Raw genomic sequence first — 16,815 nt, 5'->3', positions numbered from 1 at the left:
GTCCTTAGGTTAGTTAGGTTTAAGTAGTTCTAAGTCCTAGGGGACTGATGACCACAGATGTTGAGTCCCATAGTGCTCAGAGCAATTTGAATCACTTCAATTGTAGTACACAGGGTAGTGATCGATGACCACATTTTTTTTTTCATAACTCTTTGCATCATTTTGTGTGATTGAACCTGACTTGCTATGGTGCGCTTTCTCCTATCATAGAAATCATCACTGGTGCATCCTTGTCTGAAATGATAGATTATTTTGATCAGTGTTATTACTAGCTTCACTGTATTTTCTTTCGTAAGCCGCTTGCTAAGATTTGATTAATGTCTTATGTGGGTAGCGTTCAGTCCGCTAGAGCAACTCCTGTCTGTTAGCCCGAAGTTGAACTAAACTACCCACGAATACCTATGTATCATTGCCTTATGCAACTATTCCTTCAACCACTTTTTTCAAAAGCTGAGTTTCTGTCTTACTAGATGAGCTATCAGTACTTACTCGGATTCAGAGGGCATGAACCAGTCCACACGTTCTAAATTCAATCGCTATCGTTCACTGCTGCAATTCAAGTTGTAGGGCGCAAAGTAGTGAATCTAAGGAATAACTAAAACATTTGGTGAATTTTCATTTGTTCCCAGTATTTCCATTCTAACATGATTTTTTATGCCGTATGTCCCTGGTCCAATAAGCGCCCCTCGCCCCTCTTTTTGCTCTCTCATTAGTTCATTGCTGGCAGATTGTAAATGAAAATGTTGCCTGACTTTTTCAGTAGGCGCGTGGATGTGAATTTAATGTTCATGTCCCATCTTTTGTGTTGCCTCCTCTACTCTCTGCATGGGACTGGAGTCAGTTATAACGCAACCTACGTTTCCTGGGTTCTTATTACAAATGTATCTCAAGGGACCATTCATTTAATGAGTTGTCACAAAATCCAGTAGAATGTTAAATAATATATCACTACTTGTCTTATAAATGCCCTAAGCTGAAAATAAATTTATTAAATTAAGTTTGATGAGAACTTTTTTTTAGAATAAGTTCTCATTTGTAATCAATGAATCTTTCTCTCGTGAGATGTATTCCGTATCAAGCAATCCCTACCCCATCCTGATGTATTCCATGTCATGCAATTCCAGTCCCTATCTGCTGTAGTATGGCTACTCCAAAGTAATAGCAGAAACGATGGCTGTAAGTGTCATGAAAAGGAATAAGATTTAGTTTAATGAACGCTTAATGAACTTAAATATAAAGAATAACCTGTAATGCCACCTTCCCCTTCCATGCCTACATAAACGTAAAAGGCTTGTCCCAGTTATCAGTTGAACGAAAGAATAATCGCCTTGTTTATTCCGCTTTGTTAATACCGTGACTATTACTGATGCTAGAAGCATGACCGCTGATGAACGTTGCATGTGCGGAAAATCGTGAATTTCACCACAATCAGTCGAAGGAACCATTGCAAGCGTAATTACTATCAAAACTTCCCCCATAACTGCACGGTCCTGGTCAACTGCAGCAACCTGAAGAACGAATCACCTCCCTTTCAGCCAACTTCTGTCGTATTCCGATTGATGTGCCATAGAGCCAAAACGTTCTGTATGTTTGACTTGTTTCCTTGTGACGTTGGGCCCTTTCTTTTTAATTCTTCCTTCTATAAGTGTCCTTGTTGTTGAGGGTCGTGAAAGTTTTCTTCAGTTTGGCCTGCAGTTCGTCCCAGTTACTGAACTTCGTTTCGTTGTTGTCGAACCACTGTTGGGCTCTAAAGTACAGGTAAAAACACACATCTTCCAAACACATCACGTCATTCCACCTGTGGTATTTGGTGCCTTGGTTGAATACCTTCAGCCATTTCATTGGGTCCTCATCAGTGTCTACGGCAAACATTGACGCATGCCTGATGTGCAGCTAACCTGCTGCTTTGGAATCAATTTGCCTACTGAATATAATAAGTATCTTAAAACGATGTACTGCTTATATTCCGGTTCCTGCCCATGACGGCGATTACATTGCCTAACTGGAACCGCAGTGAGGCAGATTTTTTGTAGTGCCTGGCACTTCCCCAAACAATCTTACATGGAACCCACAATCAAGTCCAAATTCGAAGGCAGGGTCGTCAATAAATACATGTAGAACAGAAGATACGTTTATTAACTGATGCCAACGTGAAGCCAAAACACATTTGGGTCGAGAGTACAGCCGCTTATAGAAACATCGAATAATCCTGTATGCTTCTATTTACACAAACGTTAAATATTAAATACATTAGATGTTTCAAGAACCTTTCAGAAATGATAAGAACTCAGTAACAAATAATTCCCTGAAGTCAGGTTTAAACTGATGATCCACAGCATGCCAGCAAATGACAATAATCACTTCACTGCACTGCATGCACCACAGATCGTGGCAATATATTACAGAGGGAATGTAAGGAATACAGTTTTCCATAAATTTTTGTTGTGTAATAGCAGATGATGGCAACAATTTGAACTGCAAGGTGATGTTCATACCACAGTATGCGTTACTATAATATTTGACTGACTTCGATGTCGCACTAGTTTCTAATAAATTTAGATTAGGGAATAACATTGTTTACTTTGGTAATCATCGACAAGCGCACTTTCAGCTGTAAATTAGGACATCGGTAGTGCCCATGTGTGTTTTACAGTGTTAAAAACCATTTTATATGTATGTATATGAATTATATGAGTTGTACTAACATCAAATTACCTCAACTAACTTACAATATATTTCAGTAGAATCAGCAAGCAAGGAGTGTGTATTTTTATGTGTACTACAGACAACTTAGATACGAAAATACTGAATTTGAAGTTCCACTGTGCATGCAAAGTGCAGCACAGATATCGAACTTCCAGTTTTAGAGACGAGATTTTGACGAACGTAGAGGTCAGAATGACTTTTTTTTTTCCTTTCTTGATTTTAGTCGACAAATGAACTTTCACCTTTAAGTTACATGAGCAGCAATCAGCATCATCGATTATATTTTTCTAGCGGGGAACATGACACATTATCTTCTTTCCCGATAAACTGGCACTTGCAAAGGTAAAACATTACTTGTAAAGCGATGACACTGCGTTCCCTGTAACACAAACAACTTACCTCAGATTGAAATGACAACACCTTTGTGTATTTTAGCTATGTATATACCTTTGTAAACTTGACAAGCATCAATGAACAATTTAGATGTCGCACTATGTAATTTGAAGTCCATTGTGACCTACATCAAGTGTAATATTAATACTTCCTTCGTAGGGCGCTATTTAGTGGTCCACATTTCTGTTAAAACTGTGTAGTCAGGAAAATAGGAATGTGTTACTTAATTTGAGCGTTCACAGTCATGACTAGGAACCGATCTCACGAATGTGTGTGTGTGTGTGTTTTGTGTGTGTGTGTGTGTGTGTGGGTGGGTGGGTGGGTGAGTGTGTGTGTGTGTGAGTGTGTGTGTGTGTGTGTGTGTGTGTGTGTGTGATAAGCAACATTGTGGTATCTGACATGATCATTCCATTTTTTTGTATTGCTGATATATTTTTGCAGGCATTTTGCATGTTGAACTGTAATAATTGACAAACATCATACAACAATTTATATGTGAAAATATTTAATTTGTAGGCCTATTGTATCTTATATCAACAGTAGACGTAAAAACTGGGGTTAATTACATTCTTCCGCTAGCTGGCAGCAATTCAGACTGCTTCCTTGTTTCTGTGTTTGCTTGCTTAGTGCCTTGTTTTAGAAACATGTTTTTGTGTAGTTATATATCTGGTCCAGTTTAGTTTTACTGCATCGCTCTATTAGGAGTGACTTGAAATGTCAACCATTTGTTTGGCATGCCATTTTTAATCATTTAGGCATGGAGATAGAATTGGGGGACCTACTTTTGAGTTCACAAACATTTCTTAGTGACCAATTCAAAGGACGTGCGTGGACGTCTGTTAAAAATAATATTTTGATACTTAACATAAATAATTATTTTTTTGTGTTGGTGACATACTTTAAATACACTTTACACACTGAATTAACATTAAGACACTTGACTAGCACCACAGAACTATCTCTATGATGGAGTATTTTCTTATCTTTATCAGTTTTATAACTATGTAGACGTGAAAAGGGTATTTGTGTACTTAATTTGAGAGTTCTAACTTTTGTTTTGGGCACCAATTTGATAAATATGAGTGTGTTAAAAACAATACTTGTCATAAACATTGTGTTTTGTGTTGTTGGCATATTTTTGCATTAATTTTTTGAAGTGACGTTCTGGCACTTGACAAGCACCACAGAGAAATTTAGGTGTGGGATGGTAATTAAATTGAGGCTTTGTTGCACTTTACACAATGTATGGTACACAGATCGAAATTCGAACACTCACTATTGCTTCTTAACCAGAGTTCTTAGTTGTCTCTCTCTCTCTCTCTCTCTGTGTGTGTGTGTATGTGTGTGTGTGTGTGTGTGTGTGTGTGTGTGTGTGTCGCTGACATGTTTTAGACATGGAAATACTGCGAAGTACTCCCTTTAAGTAATTATTTGGATAAATACTTTTGACCATGCCACATCAAATTCAGGTTGCATTTGAGCACAACCAAGATGGATAATTTGGGGCTACATTGTGATTGGTTGTTTCATTTAATGGAATGCAAAGTATGGGATGCGATTAGCTATTTCGTTTTAATGACGCCCACCTTTCCAAGAAATGAGGTGTGGCTTCGTGGAATGTGACTTATGTCATACATAATGACAGGTGTCAACTGTCACGTGATAGGTGATGTATAAGGTGAGTACAGCTGCCACCATCTTCAATTGTGACATCTTCAGTGGGGCACTGACCAGGGTCATATTACATCGCCAATGCGTTCAAACGTAGCCAGGTAGAACACATAGTTTTTTAGTAATAGTCACTATTTTCATAAAATTTTAACTGATATGTATCTTAATAACACAAACTGATGTTCATGTGGATGTCTGTCATCTGCAGTACATGTTACTTTGATACGGTTTGTCATCTGCAACTCGTAAGGCTTGCTTTATTGCACACTACTTATATTGATTGAAAATGTTCGGCCTCAGAAGAAACTATTGGTGTTAGCCTTATTCACGGTGTATGATAATACGTTAATTAACTATAATTATTTATACATTCCATTCTCCTGTCAACAGTGCTGTATTAATGAACTTTTCATATTTATTTGGTTGATTATTCTGTTTTCGTAAACATTTCTTCTTGGTTGTCAAGCCATATTACTTGTGAATAGCTTTATAAAGTTGTTACTGCCGGTCAGAGAGGGTATGCCATTTTAATTTTACATCTACTTGCATTGCGATAGCTCTATGAAAATTGTACTTCCAAACACTCTGTGTGTCACTGTTTATGGAAAGCTATAATGGCAACATATGAAATGGCAGTTAAAAGATAATTAGCAAATCAGTGTTGGCAGCACAACATAAGGTAATTACAGTGTTATAACACGACTTTAACAGAGTGGGAAAGAAGCAATAGTTTAATTTAGGACTAAGTATTAGGAAAATAAATATCATATACTATAGAGGTATCATGATTGGTTGCACATGACAAACTTGGACAAAAATAAGCTGTACTTCAAATGACAGTTAGATGAACATCAATGTGGGATATTAAGATATATATTTTGTCAATAAATACCACAATCACAAAGCTGTATATGTTATCATGCTAAAAAAATATACTTTATTAGATCGAAAATAAACTGAACACACTGACGACAGTGAAACTTCGCCAAAATAATGATTGGAATGCAAAGAGGAGATTGTGGTTGTTCAAGGCACAACCCACTTTTATTAATATTATATATTTCCGCCTAAATTTCCACAAGTTGTTTGACAGAAAATAAAATTAATCTACTGTAAAAATCAGAATCTTATAGAAACACATATAAGTGAAAAAGATCAAAATATGAGACATTGGTTGTAAATGTTGAGTAACAAATTAGTTGATTTGAGAGATTATTCAGTTAAGTTCAGTTAAGTTAATTTTATCCAAGTTCAGTTAAGTAAGATATTTCAGTACACAGTTATGTTTTATTTATTCAGAAAAGTCATTAGTTTCAAATATTTCTAGACGAATGATATACTTTTCAAATTGCGAATTTTGTACAAAATTAAGGGGTACATAACATCGTTTACTTCCAAACTGGGTACAGGTACCTTGACCTAGCATTAATTTACAACCTGTTCACTTCCCACGCGAGTTAACGAACACTCCCGCGAAACCTCTCAAAAAAAGCCAATAATACAGTATAACAGCCCAAAAATTAATCTCTGATTCCGCACAACACAAAACTAATGTTAATGCACTTAATTACAGCACATAAACGATGCTAAGAATGGCCCTTAACATGTCTGCCATCACACTGTCACATAAATACATGTAAAACTTGCCAAGGGACATATTTTAACATTGTTTCCTTGTGTAAATAATTATTCACGTTTACTTGATTAGCCAAACGTTTTGAGGCACATATGCGTTCAGGAACTTTTTCAGGGTCTTTATCTGTGTCGTAGTTATCCATATCATCATTCGTTTTGTACAAATAGTCCCTGAAAATCATATTACTGGCGTGAGCATCACACACGTTAGTACAGCTGGCAGTTGTGTTTTCAGCACTTACTGCCGTTAGCATGCACACATAATGACAAAGTTGCCAGTAGTGAGAATCTAATATTAGAAACAGAGATTCCATTTGTGAAAAGATTAACTAATGTGGATAAAGTACATCACAGGTAGTAACTCAGTTTCTCATTGAGTGTTCCTTACCACAGTTTACAGCGAAATTCTTCACTTGTGTTTGCCCAGATCAGAATCTCTTAGAAAACACATTTATTTGAAAACAAAACTCGACAAAAAGTGACGTTTGTCTTCAACACTTAGTTGCCCAGGTCTTCCTTTTGTCACACAATATACCAGGTGCGCTCTGGGTGACCCCTATATCTAAATAGACACGAAAATTGCATTCAGAAATTTCAGTGGAACAGTTGACATTTGTGTAAAAGGTTGCATTAATACCACACAAAAAATACGTACAAATAAATTTTAAAGTTAATTTTTTATCAAAAAAATGCGTTTCAGCAAAAAACTGTACAAAATGAACATAATATTACATGATAATGTTAAGGCTCTGAAAACTTGGGTACTTGTCTTGCTTTTTATCTATGGTGTCACCAACGAATTTACAAGCTTCTTCCACAATTAAAGCGGTTCTTATGAGTATTGTCTTTGTGAAGGACAAGCGCAGTCATTCCATATACGCCCAACATGCGGCAAATAATCCCATTGCCCATCGTTGCAAGAGGCTTCAACGACGAATGGTATTTGTTTCGACCCACTGTAATGTGTTTCTAGCAGAACCTTTAGCTGAAGATTTAGTTATCATACATGTGTCTTCACCACTTTTATCACTTACTTCATTCAAGGAATTCGTAGATGGAAAACATATTTGTCGTCGCATTTGCCCTGTTCCTACGCTGTATCATGTTCACTTCCAATTTCGTTGTCCAACATCGCTACCTAAACTGTCCTCAAACCAGTATCATTAAAATCAGTGTCGGTAACATCAATGGTAGACGTAGATCTGGCTACTGAATCGATGACAGAAAGTCCCAGGTATGGTCTCAGTCACAGCTAGCACGGAAGAAACTATAGGTTGCTATTGACAAAGGAAACCACGTCAGCTTTGGGAAAGGATGATTAGACAAATCTGTAATTTCCTAACCCACCATCATTCATAATCAACAGAGTAACAATACATGCCAGCAGTCTGTGAGACTGCATCTGGGACGTCAAGGGTCAAGATGAAAATCCAGTCAAATTACTCAGAGAACTCATAAAGGGAAGTGGTAGCTTCTTTTACAGAGTAACTAGAAATTAAATGTTGGAAATGAGCATATAATTTTCGAACCTGTTTTAAAGAATGGTTTGAGTTAGAAACTGAAATCAAAATGTATGATGTTGCCCATTTCATTAGAATTATTATGTAAATTCTTGTCTCTAGAATACATTTCAAGTTGCAAACCTATATCGACCGTTAAAGATATTTTTATGTTCTTGATCCCACCACCATCCTTTCCAGGGTGTTAATCAAATCAGCAGGTCATTAAGTCGGCATTCGCCACAGTGTCAGCTGCCACTGTGAGGCACTACCATCTGACCATCATCCTCATGGGACCTACTGCCAATGGCTCCAGCCGTAGTATTGACTGATCAGGGTTCTAAATGAAGTCTTCCTAACCACCAAGCAAATCCATCATCCGCCAATACCAGAAGCCAACAACTAGATGTTGGGTCAAGGTTCCCTCTTGAGAAGTCTATGCTCCAGTCGCCCACCATGGCTGCCAAGTTGCCAGTAAGTTCTACTCTGCTCTGTATTGCTGTACCAGTCTCCAACACCTTCTGCTGACGTAACTCGGGCCACCAGCCAGGAATATTTACGATTCAAAGGTATGCTGCACCTACGGTGCGCTGGGCGTAACCATTATAGGCTTTTTCACAACACTTCGCAGCTGAGATCCGTGGGTCGTTCTCCACCTTCCAGTGTCAATCGTATGTGTCCTTGAGATACTAATGGAACTGTTGGAAAGTAATAAATGGATTTTACTGTCATTTAGTGACCTTTATTCATCATGGCCGATCGTCCTAGATCTGACAACATATGCCATACTGTCTAGAAATGGTTAGAAATAGGATCGGTGAGGTACTACTGCCATCGGCAGCACAATGTTATCGTTGTGTCCATTGCTCCTGGATTTGTTCTCTTCATGTTGTCTTGTATGTCTTGATTGCGTTAAGAATATACTGGGTTGTGGTACATGGGACGTGCCCAAGGGACGAACAGATGAAACTATCTATATGTACATTGAGTAAGCTTGAGTGGCTTCATGCCGCCTGCAGCTGTATTTTGGACAAGCCAGCAAAGAGGGCAGGTTGCTGGGCAGCGTAAAGAGAGTGACATGACAGACTATGAGTATCAGGGAAGTTTAGCCTTATGTAGAAAGCAAGCGATTGAAGGTGTACCTTATTGTAAATAGTGTTGTCATGTGAATCATGAACTGAAGAGTCCTACAAAGGTCTGTGCTATTAGATTAAACGTGGTTTGGCGTCCACAGAGTGCCAGAGTCAGATGCGGAACTTACCTCTTGCACTCCATTTCTACACCACAAAAGCGCTGACTGAATAAAAAAGATCAGTGTCCCAACCATGTCTTACTATTTGGGTTTTTCTCTTCTCATCATACGACGCTAGCTCAAAACAGCGTAGCAAGGCAGTGAGGTACCACAGATGTCAGATGGGTCATTGGCTATGATGTCAACCCCTGCTTCTGATCCCTCGAAATTCAGTCCGCGTGTAATATTATTGATCAGATATACTCAGTTCACAGCTTGTACTCTTCACAATATACTATACTGCATCACTCAACTGATCAAAATACTGCTGTTGACCACCAGATCATCAGGCTGGGGCTCCTCTTTTAATCTGAAAGCCCCTGTTTATGTCTAAATTCCAATCGCTACCTAAGCCCCTGCACCTAAAATAACGGTCGGAATCACTGCAAGAAATAATGGGAGAACGTATGGGGTTTCAGGTAAATATAATGCGGAGAAAATGTTATCAAGTAATAAAAGTTTAATTAAGGGGCACATTTTGTTGCTGGGTCGGGGGTGTTTATGATGGCACGGACGCCCTCCGGCACCAGATGGAGCAGCGCGAGATGGGAGCGAGGAGTCTTGGGGTCACCAGGACTAAAGTTGTTGGCCTGATCTGCGTGCGAGCAGACACAGGAGTCAGATTCTGGGCTGTGAGCAGTGGCCATTATTGGACTTTATTCCGGTGGCAGCAAGGAGCGGTTACCTGGAATTGTTCTGCAGACAGCAGACATTCCTGACGCTGCGTGTTCCACAAGCAGGGCGGTCAAAGTAGTGAGGTTTTTGCTGGCGGAGCAGTTGGTAGTGAAAGAAGAACAACAAGCTTTCTCCGAACTGATACGCCAAGGATCTAGCTACAAGAAAAAATAAATGTCAGCGTGGAGCGTGGCCTTCGTGTTGACACAAGGAATCCAGTGGAGCGATTAGTGTATCTTTCCTGACGAAAAGGTAGCGATTCCCATTGAGACATAAACAGGGGCTTTCAGACTGAAAGAGAAGCCCCAGCTTGATGATCTGGTGGTCAAGAACAGTATTTTTATCAGTAGAATTATTCAGAATAGTATATTCTGAAGAGTACAAGCTGTGCACTGAGTTTATCTGATCAATAATATTACACACTGAAGGGCCGTGGGTACAATGCGGCCATTATTCTGAGAGTGAGGATGTTTTCTCTAATGAGTGCGTCGTTGATTTTGTTATATGTATGCTGTTAGCCTGTTTGACGTTGTGTGTGCCATTGTACAAAGATGACATTATTATTATTATTCTGTGAGCATGACTTTCTGTTAGGACCATGGTATCGAAGATTGTTTTGTAATTTTATTCTGTAACTGTTACCTGTTTTATATGTTGTACAGAATTTTATAATGAGACAATTCCGTAGGTACGCCCACAGATCGTTGGTAGTAGCTTTGCCTTAGTGACTAGTTGGGAGTGAAATTGGTAGTAGATCTATATTTCACTGAGTGCTAATGTAACTAGCCTTAATTAAGTCTGAAAGTTGTCTACTAGTTGTTTTCCAACAGTTCACTGCAGAAGTTAATTTTTCTGTCATTTTTATGTCTGTGTTCACTGGCCAGACATTGTAAGCTACTATTGTAAATTATTAGTGACCCAAACCCATCTGCTGGGACAAAGCCGATTTGAATTTTGTTTACATTGTGTTAAAGATGTTTCCTGTTCATATTCTCTTTTTGTGTCCTCTGTATTGAACTGTAAATTAAGTTGTTGTTGTTCTCATTTCTTTACTGTCAAGACGAATATTTTATGTTTTATAAATTGTTGAGATCCCAACTGCACAACACCCTTCCGGAACTCCACACCATCAAAATCGTACGCTACAAGTTTTAGATTCAATTGGTAATTCTCGTGACGTAATGATCAAAAATGTGAGTGCAGTGACGTAATCACGGATTCCTTTATTTTTTAAGTAGTTTATGTTAAGCCCATGTAGCTGATATTTTGTGATTCTTTCGCGATGTAAAGACAAGATGTAACATGCTATTAAAATAACTTATCACATGGGAAATAGGATGACAAGGCTAAAATGAAAATATTATAGTGATTTTAGGTCATAAAAAGCCTAACCCTAATCATTACTTAGGTTGAATACGTCAGGATTTTTCTATTAGTATTTCATTCTAATTAAGTACTTTCCTACAGAGAGCTTGATTAGCTGCTCCACTTGCTTTTGAATATGGAAAATCATTCAAAATGCTTTTCAAATATGTGTGTACTGAAAGAAATTATTGAAGCAACCGCGCTGTTGTGTTTGTTGCTACGTTGCACCCACCAGAGGTAAACTCACCGTGGTCGGAGTTTTATAGTTTCAGTTCAAAAATTATATATTCGTTCTACAAGCTGCTGTGGAGAAACTGTTCGACGAGGAAGAGTCAAGCTGGTTTTATTGTACCTAATCTAACTGTGTGGTTGGTGTACCAGATCTTAACGAATATTCCGTCCAAACACTCATTAATATCAGCAATATTGAATTCACAGTTGGTAAGTATGGGTGTGCCATGACAGCATGCTGTTCCGTTGGTCTACATGGTTCGCATTTATTCTTTATTTTTAGTTTTACCTTTCTCTGTCATTTCCTAGTACCGACAACATAAAGTATGTTCTCACACCTATACGAATTCCTAACGCTCTGAATGATCTGTTTGTTTGCTTGTTAGGTTTTACGTTTCATACGTAAACTGAGTTATAAGTTCGCTCTACTCTGGTACATAGTTATACGGTACTACGTACAATTAGATTCTATCGATGTTAAGTATTAAAATGTTGCCACACTGCTAAAAAGTGTAATTTATGTGGTAGTTTTTCATATGTTATATAGAGATCTTGTTATTAATATAAATTTATTTAATGTTCTTTGTATATGATTCTGAGACTATTTTTTGGACACAAATGTTAGTTTAATATTGTCTATTGCGATTATAATAAAAGCATTATTTAGAGCAGACGCCTTTCGCTTATTTTAAACCATCTTCAGCGGTCAGATTTCTCGTTTCATGTGTCATTCTTCAAGTTTTTTTGCGTACGTATGGTAATTTAACACACAACACTTTCACTAATACTAAATATATTCATATTTCTATGCTGTTAAGGTCTGCTGTCATCTCCATCACAGCATAAAATTGTGAATATATTAAGTGTTACTGAAAGTACTGAGTGTTAAAACCCACCACGTATGTATAGAAGAACGTGAATGACAAAAGAAACAAAAGTGTCTGCTGAAGATCGTTTAAAATAAAATGAAACGTGATTGGTCTTAATTAAATTTTTAATACAGCTGTGAAAGGCGCTATTGATATACATAACATGAAACGTTGTTACTGTGGAGAAAAGAGTTCGTAAAACAAGCGAGGTTTTAGTTACTTATGTGGCTTGTCTCAATGTCACTATTCGTCTGATCGTTTCCAACAAGCTGCGTCTCGTGTAGTGTTATCAGTGTAGTTATCTTTTGGATCACTTGAAGAAATTCAGCTACCAGCTGCCGCATTTTTTTCATGTAGTTGAATCCACAGCCACGCTGTTCAGCCATCATTGACATGGATATATTAATTGTTTTTTAGTGAATGGTTGTTTAACAGTTCAGTGAAACCTATGTTCGTCTTTTGCGTTAAAGTCTGGGTGTGATATACATATTTATGTATATGTGTCTATAAGTTGTTGTAACGTATCATCTACAATAGAATAAGCGGAAAAATTCTTGAAGTGGTACCGATTGAACAGGCAGGTTTTCGACCCAACCGCAGTTGCACCGACCAGATCCTCTCCCTAGCAACTCATATAGAGGCGAGCTTTCAGAAAAACTCAAAACATCAGTAGCCTTTACTGACCTATCAGCCGCTTATGATACCGTTTGGCGACAAGGCCTGATATTTAAGTTGCTGCGGGTCATACCATGTAATAAGCTGGCCAACCTCATTGATAACATGCTCACAGATAGAAGTTTCAGAGTCATAATGGGCGACTTAAAAAGTGACCAAATGAAGCTCAACAATGGTTTACCACAAGGCTCCGTTCTGGCGCCATTGATGTTTAACCTCTACATATCTGACTTACCTGAAACCACTTCTCAAAAATTCGGATATGCCGACGACTGGGCAATAGCTGCAAGAGGCAGATCAATGGAGGCAACGGAAAACACATTAACTGCGGATCTAACAAAGCTGGGAGATTACTTCCGAAGGTGGAGATTATGGCCAAACGCGACAAAAACGGAGGTGACATGCTTTCACCTCGACAATGCCCAAGCAAAAAGAAAGCTCAACGTTCATTTCGAAAACAGGCAGCTAAACCATAATAATTACCCCAGATATCTAGGCGTCACCTTTGACAGAACCCTAACATTCAAGGAACACCTACGTAATACAGCCGCAAAACTTAAAACTCGAAATAATATCATACAGAAGCTATGTGGGACCACGTGGGGCTCTTCCGCGGATGTACTGAGATCTTCGGTTCTGGGACTTGTCTACACAACAGCAGAATATGCCGCACCGGTATGGCTAAACAGTAAACACATAGGCTTGATCGATGCTTAACTAAACTACACAATGAGGATGATATCAGGAACAATAAAGCCAACGCCTTTACACTGGCTACCTATACTGAGCAACATTCCCCCACCAGACCTGCGCAGAGAGAACGCTCTCTTACGCGAGTATGGAAAAGTGCTGAACAACGAGAAACTGCCAATCCATAAGGATGTTCCTGCACTGGAGATGAACAGATTGCGCTCAAGACACCCCTCTCTAAAAAAGGCAAAAAATACGCATCCTCTCAACCCGGATTATGGAAACCTCTGGAAAATGGGGTGGAGAGAATCTGTGCCCCAAAACCTGCAGAATATGCCATGCATCAATGTCCAACCACCAGGATTCAATTTGCCAAGGAAAACTTGGACGACCCTGAATCGAATTCGGACAAATAACAGCAGATGTGCAGACAGCCTTCACAGGTGGGGTAAAATCACCACCCCGAGATGTGACTGCGGTGCGGACCGGCAGACGATTCGTCACATCGTGGAAGATTGCCCTCTGAGACGTTTTGCAGGAGACCCCAATGAGTTTCTGACCGCGACTGAAAGTGCAATAGACTATGTCACAAATCTGGATGTTTGTTTGTGAACTTTTGTTTGTTATATATACTATTTTTAAACACTTTTATATCTACAACTATATGTTACACACTGTGACTACTCTTTATTTCTGTGTCTTATGATTTTTATGTCTTTTCTATATGATGTGTTATATGCCATAAGCTAAATAAATTATGTTCTTCTTGACTTTGCCATTGTTTAGAGAATTGTTACAGAAGATTTTTGTGGGATCTACTATCCTCGTCATCTAATTTCTCTGTTAATAGAGAAATAACGTATCAGACTCACAACAGGAATTTTTTATGTTAACAGGCACTTCGTTTTTAACGGATTCTTCTGATTTTTCGCCCTAATTTTCTTCCTTTATTTACTTTTTTACCAGGAATCAGTAATTCTCCGTTTTACCTATTTATGTCTATTACGGACTACATTTCATGGAATAAATATAGTCATAAAACATATCCTCTTGAAAAATGACTTTTTTATAATTTATTTAACTATGAGTAAGCTGGAAATTGTTGATAAAAGACTAAGAAGCTCTGAGAAGTGTACTAGAGGCTAACAAACAAAGTAGATTTCCAAATTCTAAAACTTACCGTAGATGGAAAGATAACTTGTTTGGTAGCAAAGCAAAATAACGCCTAAATGGATTGTTTGTCATTTCAGAAAAAAGTAAGATCGTAATAGATTTTATATCAATGCGCTTCAGTATCATGAAGGTGTGATATGACAGATGACAGACCCTATACATTCTTTGCGGCATTTTCTCTACAGGAAGGGAATGTGTTCCCAAGATTTTGAAAAGGTTGTTCTTCTTCACCTAATGTGAAAATAATTGCACAGGAGACCTGTATGAGAAGTTCAGCAGTCTTCTAGATTAAACTAGCAGCATTTTCAACAAAGATTGTGTTTATGTTACAAATGGCTTTAATTCATTTGTTCAGTACTTGAACAAGATGTATCAAACATTTTCAAAGGAATAGAATATTTGCTTAATTTCCATGGTTTCAATGTCTTTGTGGAGCTAATCAGTTCATTTATGAAGGCTAAATGGTACGACACAAAAAACAGATATTTAACAGATTTAATCACTGATAAGAAACTGACGTTCGAACCCACGACGGGTCTTGCTTCATATACCCCTACAATTGCCTTATATACGCCTACCAGTGATGAATTCCAGAACATACCAAACAGGCTTTAAATTGTCGGCATTGTTCCAGAACATTCTACAACATTCGAGAGTCCTCTGATATGTTCCACAACGTTTTCGATGTTCCAGGATTTTAGCGAACATTTTGGAATCTTCCCGATTATTCCAAACTAATCTTGAATATTAAAGAACATCGCAGATCGTTGTGGAACATTCCGGAGCATTCTGGAATGTTGTGGAATGCTCTCAAGTGGTCTCGAGTGTTGCGGAATGTTCTCTATTAGGTGAAGGCAGAAACTGGAAATCCGATCAAAATATTCTGAATCGGGAAGGCCTTTACCCGGCTGTCAGCCTGCTCGGACATTTGGCTGAAAACAAAATAGTTCTAAAACCGCCCTCGCAACTTTCACGAGTAGGGAGCGAATAATAGAAAAAATGCGCATATTTCATACATGTAGTTCACTACGAAATGGAGCAACATTCTCATTTGTTTAATTGCAGCGAGGCAAGTACATTATACTTCAGCTGTCCGCACGCGTAGTTAAAAAAAAAAAAAAAAAAAAAAAGTGTGTGAAATCTTATGGGATATGGGATTTAGCTCCTAAGGTCATCAGTCCCTAAGCTTGCACACTACTTAACCTAAATTATCCTAAGGACAAACACACTCAACTGTGCCCGAGGGTGGACTCGAACCTCCGCCGGGATCAACCGCACAGTCCATGACTGCAGCGCCTGAGACCGCTCAGCTAAACCCGCGCGGCCGTAGTTTACAGATGAATACCACTGATAACAACTCATACAAATGTTGTTGTTGTAGTAGTAGTTGTTGTTGTTGTTGAGAGCTTCAGTCCACAGGCTGGTTTGATGCAGCTCTCCATGCTACTCTATCCTGTGCAAGATTCTTCATCTTCCAGTACCCACTGCAACCTACATCCTTCTGAATCTGCGTAATGTGTCCATCTCTTAGTCTCCCTCTACGAGTTTTACCCTCCACGCTGCCTTCCAATACTAAATTGGTGATCCCTTGATGCCTCAAAACGTGTCCTACCAAGTGATCCCTTCTTCTAGAAGTTGTGCCACAAATTTCTCTCTTCTGTCCAATTCTATTCAATACCTCCTCATTAGTTATCTCATCTACCCATCTAATCTTCAGCATTCTTCTGTAGTACCACATTTCGAAAGCTTCTATTCTCTTCTTGTCTAAACTATTTATCCTCCATGTTACACTTCCATACATGGCTACACTCCATACAAATACTTCCAGAAACGACTTCCTGACACTTAAATCTGTACTCGACGTTAATAAATTTCTCTTCTTCAGAAACGCTTTTCTTGCCATTGCCAGTCTACATTTTATATCCTCTCTACTTCGACCATC

At 38.5% G+C, this 16,815-nt stretch overlaps 1 protein-coding gene across 1 annotated transcript in view; it reads right to left on the bottom strand.

The window, feature by feature from the left end:
* Nucleotides 1-9,659: 9,659 nt before the first annotated feature.
* LOC124622954 (odorant receptor 7a-like) overlaps nucleotides 9,660-16,815 on the bottom strand; it is an 84,755-nt gene continuing 77,599 nt past the window's right edge. The window contains exon 4 of the mRNA XM_047148745.1: nucleotides 9,660-9,785. Coding sequence (XP_047004701.1) covers nucleotides 9,660-9,785 — 126 coding nt within the window. The remainder of the gene's footprint in view (nucleotides 9,786-16,815) is intronic.

This window comes from Schistocerca americana, chromosome 7 (assembly GCF_021461395.2).
Source record: "Schistocerca americana isolate TAMUIC-IGC-003095 chromosome 7, iqSchAmer2.1, whole genome shotgun sequence".
NCBI classification, from domain to species: domain Eukaryota; kingdom Metazoa; phylum Arthropoda; class Insecta; order Orthoptera; family Acrididae; genus Schistocerca; species Schistocerca americana.
The sequence above is the reverse complement of the archived record's forward strand: the minus strand, read 5'-3'. Positions and strand labels throughout refer to the sequence as shown.